Below are 6,414 nucleotides of genomic sequence, written 5' to 3' on the forward strand. Positions count from 1 at the left end.
GTGCACAGCACACAGCAGTATATAGTAGGGGAGGGTGCACAGCACACAGCAGTATATAGTAGGGGAGGGTGCACAGCACACAGCAGTATATAGTAGGGGAGGGTGCACAGCACACAGCAGTATATAGTAGGGGAGGGTGCACAGCACACAGCAGTATATAGTAGGGGAGGGTGCACAGCACACAGCAGTATATAGTAGGGGAGGGTGCACAGCACACAGCAGTATATAGTAGGGGAGGGTGCACAGCACACAGCAGTATATAGTAGGGGAGGGTGCACAGCACACAGCAGTATATAGTAGGGGAGGGTGCACAGCACACAGCAGTATATAGTAGGGGAGGGTGCACAGCACACACAGTATATAGTAGGGGAGGGTGCACAGCACACACAGTATATAGTAGGGGAGGGTGCACAGCACACACAGTATATAGTAGGGGAGGGTGCACAGCACACACAGTATATAGTAGGGGAGGGTGCACAGCACACACAGTATATAGTAGGGGAGGGTGCACAGCACACACAGTATATAGTAGGGGAGGGTGCACAGCACACACAGTATATAGTAGGGGAGGGTGCACAGTACACACAGTATATAGTAGGGGAGGGTGCACAGTACACACAGTATATAGTAGGGGAGGGTGCACAGTACACACAGTATATAGTAGGGGAGGGTGCACAGTACACACAGTATATAGTAGGGGAGGGTGCACAGTACACACAGTATATAGTAGGGGAGGGTGCACAGTACACACAGTATATAGTAGGGGAGGGTGCACAGTACACACAGTATATAGTAGGGGAGGGTGCACAGTACACACAGTATATAGTAGGGGAGGGTGCACAGTACACACAGTATATAGTAGGGGAGGGTGCACAGTACACACAGTATATAGTAGGGGAGGGTGCACAGTACACACAGTATATAGTAGGGGAGGGTGCACAGTACACACAGTATATAGTAGGGGAGGGTGCACAGTACACACAGTATATAGTAGGGGAGGGTGCACAGTACACACAGTATATAGTAGGGGAGGGTGCACAGTACACACAGTATATAGTAGGGGAGGGTGCACAGTACACACAGTATATAGTAGGGGAGGGTGCACAGTACACACAGTATATAGTAGGGGAGGGTGCACAGTACACACAGTATATAGTAGGGGAGGGTGCACAGTACACACAGTATATAGTAGGGGAGGGTGCACAGTACACACAGTATATAGTAGGGGAGGGTGCACAGTACACAGTATATAGTATATAGTAGGGGAGGGTGCACAGTATATAGTAGGGGAGGGTGCACAGTACACAGTATATAGTAGGGGAGGGTGCACAGTACACTATATAGTATATAGTAGGGGAGGGTGCACAGTACACACAGTATATAGTAGGGGAGGGTGCACAGTATATAGTAGGGGAGGGTGCACAGTACACAGTATATAGTAGGGGAGGGTGCACAGTACACTATATAGTATATAGTAGGGGAGGGTGCACAGTACACACAGTATATAGTAGGGGAGGGTGCACAGTACACTATATAGTATATAGTAGGGGAGGGTGCACAGTACACAGTATATAGTAGGGGAGGGTGCACAGTATATAGTAGGGGAGGGTGCACAGTATATAGTAGGGGAGGGTACACAGTATATAGTAGGGGAGGGTGCACAGTATATAGTAGGGGAGGGTACACAGTATATAGTAGGGGAGGGTACACAGTATATAGTAGGGGAGGGTGCACAGTATATAGTAGGGGAGGGTGCACAGTACACAGTATATAGTAGGGGAGGGTGCACAGTACACTATATAGTATATAGTAGGGGAGGGTGCACAGTACACACAGTATATAGTAGGGGAGGGTGCACAGTACACTATATAGTATATAGTAGGGGAGGGTGCACAGTACACACAGTATATAGTAGGGGAGGGTGCACAGTACACACAGTATATAGTAGGGGAGGGTGCACAGTACACACAGTATATAGTAGGGGAGGGTGCACAGTACACACAGTATATAGTAGGGGAGGGTGCACAGTACACACAGTATATAGTAGGGGAGGGTGCACAGTACACACAGTATATAGTAGGGGAGGGTGCACAGTACACACAGTATATAGTAGGGGAGGGTGCACAGTACACACAGTATATAGTAGGGGAGGGTGCACAGTACACACAGTATATAGTAGGGGAGGGTGCACAGTACACACAGTATATAGTAGGGGAGGGTGCACAGTACACACAGTATATAGTAGGGGAGGGTGCACAGTACACACAGTATATAGTAGGGGAGGGTGCACAGTACACACAGTATATAGTAGGGGAGGGTGCACAGTACACACAGTATATAGTAGGGGAGGGTGCACAGTACACACAGTATATAGTAGGGGAGGGTGCACAGTACACACAGTATATAGTAGGGGAGGGTGCACAGTACACACAGTATATAGTAGGGGAGGGTGCACAGTACACACAGTATATAGTAGGGGAGGGTGCACAGTACACACAGTATATAGTAGGGGAGGGTGCACAGTACACACAGTATATAGTAGGGGAGGGTGCACAGTACACACAGTATATAGTAGGGGAGGGTGCACAGTACACACAGTATATAGTAGGGGAGGGTGCACAGTACACACAGTATATAGTAGGGGAGGGTGCACAGTATATAGTAGGGGAGGGTGCACAGTACACAGTATATAGTAGGGGAGGGTGCACAGTACACTATATAGTATATAGTAGGGGAGGGTGCACAGTACACAGTATATAGTAGGGGAGGGTGCACAGTATATAGTAGGGGAGGTGCACAGTATATAGTAGGGGAGGGTACACAGTATATAGTAGGGGAGGGTGCACAGTATATAGTAGGGGAGGGTGCACAGTATATAGTAGGGGAGGGTGCACAGTACACAGTATATAGTAGGGGAGGGTGCACAGTACACTATATAGTATATAGTAGGGGAGGGTGCACAGTACACAGTATATAGTAGGGGAGGGTGCACAGTATATAGTAGGGGAGGTGCACAGTATATAGTAGGGGAGGGTACACAGTATATAGTAGGGGAGGGTGCACAGTATATAGTAGGGGAGGGTGCACAGTATATAGTAGGGGAGGGTGCACAGTATATAGTAGGGGAGGGTGCACAGTATATAGTAGGGGAGGGTGCACAGTACACAGTATATAGTATATAGTAGGGGAGGGTGCACAGTACACAGTATATAGTAGGGGAGGGTGCACAGTACACAGTATATAGTAGGGGAGGGTGCACAGTATATAGTAGGGGAGGGTGCACAGTATATAGTAGGGGAGGGTGCACAGTATATAGTAGGGGAGGGTGCACAGTATATAGTAGGGGAGGGTGCACAGTACACAGTATATAGTATATAGTAGGGGAGGGTGCACAGTATATAGTAGGGGAGGGTGCACAGACACAGACCAGCATCTCCCAGTGGACGGTGTGAGCCTCCACACTCCACGTGATGTGGTATTATTACACAGGGTCGCAGCTGGCACGTTACCTGCCCCCCTGTGCCCATCTCGTCAGGACTCTCTCTGGCATCTGTCTCTGGTCCATCAGGAGAAGGGGACCCTTTCCCCGGCCTCTGCTGCCCCACCGCTCGCTCTCTCTTGCTGCTTCCCTGCTTGTTCCGCCTCCTGGTCATTGCTTGCTCCGTCACTCGGCCTCCTGGATCCGCACACTTCGTTCCGACACCAAATGTAATTTGCAAAGACAACGCTCCAGACTATACCCCTTAGACAGGACAACAGGCAATATGGCGGCTTGCTGGGGAACATTACCACGCCCCTTGCCAACAGGGTAAAGGTTACAGCGCAGCTGGCATCTAGCGTGTACATTGATGTCAATGCCGCCATTTTTACTAATGGTAAATTCACAGCTAGACGCAAATAAAACATAAGGCGACGCCATCTTTATTGTGGGCAGTCCAGCGCTTGTGTCTGAGCACTAGGGTACATGCTGGCGCTAGTACTAGAAGTAGCGAGGGGCGGGTGACCAGTGGCAGCCGGTGTAGCCGGGACGGAGTGAGGCTTCTGCATGTGGTGCTGAGGAGGGCATACAGGTGAGGCATCAGGTGGTCTAGGCGCCATCAGGCTGGGGGGAACAGACGGCAACTCGTTGGTTCCAGAGGAAGCCGGGCTACACCTGTGCTGACATCTACAGCCTGGGCAGATAACTGTATATAGTCTACGAGAGCCCTGGGTATACACTCCTCGCCATGGAGGAAAAGCAGGAATTCCAGCAATCGCAGGAGGGGTGATAGCGTAGTGATTTGCAAATGATGGAAAAATGAGAACAAAACATCGCTATTTATTCAGTATGGAGTATGAGGCGTCACATAGAGAAGTACACACATACACCTTGGCACGCTATCAGTGACGTTATTCACTTCTGTCTGAGGAACGTTCTGCCACACTAAATGCACCTCTGCAAATCATCAAGATCTGTTGCTGGCAGCTCCCTTTGCAATTGCCGACCAATGATGCCCCAGATGGACTATGAGTCGAGATGCTGTAGGGCATGGTACCAAGCTTATACCTTAGGTTACACATGTATTGAACTAGATGGACTTAAAGTCTTCATTCAACCTTAATAACTGTTACTATGTTAAATTTAAAAAAACTGACCGTCACATCCAAACATAGACTAAGTGTGAACAGGTGCTGAACCTAGAGTCATATACAGTCAAATAAATAAGGCAGCACACTGTAGCGCCAAAACTTGTGAACATGAAATTTGTAAATTGAATTGCATTACTGCGCTAGAAATATGAAAAATTGAGAAAGTTTAGCACATAAATTGGCCAATTCATGTGTACCTAGTAGCCACAATAAGGTATTTCTCGTTTACCAGGACCTATCAATGGCATCCTTTCTGAGAATAAAGTCTTCATCTGAATGGGAACCTAATGTGAGTCCTCTCTTAGGGTATGTTTCCACGGTAAGTAAACGCTGCTTGTTTGACGCTGCAGCGTCAAACAAGCAGCGTCCAGATGTTCCAGCATAGTGGAGGGGATTTTATGAAATCCCATCTCCACTATGTGTGGAAACCCGCACGCGGCGGCCCTGCGACTCCGGACATGCTGCGCGTCTTTTCAGATCGCAGCATGTCTGTACACCTTGCAGGGACGCAGCGTCCCCGCAAGGCATATCACAGGGCCCTATGGCGAGGGGTGCGATGATCCCAGATGTGTACTGTACACATCCGGCACCATCGCGTCCCATTAAGGGGGCGGGGCTTAGCGCCGAGCGGCTTCGCCGCTGCGGCGATACCGCCGCCCATCCGTAACGTGGAAACATACCCTTAGACTAAAATTTCTCTCTCTGTGAAGGGGTAGTGGTCCTGCCAGGTGTTTTTAATCCCAGCAGGACCACTACCCCTCCACAGAGAGAGATATTTTAGTCTAAGAGAGGACTCACATAAGGTTCCCATTCAGATGAGGACTTTATTCTCAGAGAGGATGGCATTGATAGGTCCTGGTAAACGAGAAATGCCTTATCAATCATGGATACCAGGTACACATGAATTGGCCAATTTATGTGCTAAACTTTCTCAATTTTTCATATTTCTAGTGCAATTCAATTTTCATATTTAATGTTTGCAAGTTTTGGCGCTAGTGTGCTGCCTTATTTATTTGTATGTTACTACATTACACAAGCTACGCACAATAGCATGAGCAACATGGGGCTGGTGTGTTGAGAAATAGCTAATGGGACGCCTTTGCGTTCCCTCATGAAGGCCTTTCATGGCCTTGCCCATGTGGTCTACAGCCTGATCTTCAGCTGTCGTTGTCTCCGATAAAAGCGGGACTCGTAGCTTAGGATAAACCTGGATTTCAGCTTCCATTGCCGTCCATCACAATAGAACGGGTGGCTTTAGGTCCATGGCACAGCTGTGCTTGGACGTCTGGCCTGTAGCCCAATTTTATAAAAAAATCTTGTGTTGGTTTGAGAAGACATTGACACTCTGTATGTCATATTTACTTTCATTTGCAGTACAGAATTGATCAGCCGTGAAACCACTGGTACGGTCATTTCATCAAGTACCCCAGGAGACATTTCTCAACAAGATAACCCCAGTCTGCATGTTGCTTGTGCTACTGCAAGCAGGCTGCTTGGTCAAACTTAGCTACCATGATATGTAGCATCTCCAGACTTGTCTCCCATCGAGCACAACTGGGACATCATTGGACAGCAATTACAAAGAGAGCTGCCAGCAGCAGATCTTGATGATTTCCGGGCTGAAGTGCATTCAGCATTGCAGAACATTCCCAGGCACCCATTAATAACCTGATAGCAGCCAAGGCGTGTAAGTGCGCATAGTTTTGCGCATGGTGTTCATACTCAATACTGAATAAATCAAGATGCTTTAACCCCTTAAAAACCCGGTGTATTTTTGGTTTTGCA

The 6,414-nt window shown here is 48.3% G+C and overlaps 1 protein-coding gene across 1 annotated transcript in view; it reads right to left on the reverse strand.

Moving 5' to 3' along the window:
* Positions 1 to 3,895, reverse strand: part of FAM193B (family with sequence similarity 193 member B) — a 77,705-nt gene extending 73,810 nt beyond the window's left edge. The window contains exon 1 of the mRNA XM_077265945.1: positions 3,510 to 3,895. Coding sequence (XP_077122060.1) covers positions 3,510 to 3,653 — 144 coding nt within the window. The 5' untranslated portion in view covers positions 3,654 to 3,895. The remainder of the gene's footprint in view (positions 1 to 3,509) is intronic.
* Between the last annotated feature and the right edge of the window lie 2,519 nt (positions 3,896 to 6,414).

Source organism: Ranitomeya variabilis, chromosome 5 (genome assembly GCF_051348905.1).
Source record: "Ranitomeya variabilis isolate aRanVar5 chromosome 5, aRanVar5.hap1, whole genome shotgun sequence".
NCBI classification, from domain to species: Eukaryota; Metazoa; Chordata; class Amphibia; order Anura; family Dendrobatidae; genus Ranitomeya; species Ranitomeya variabilis.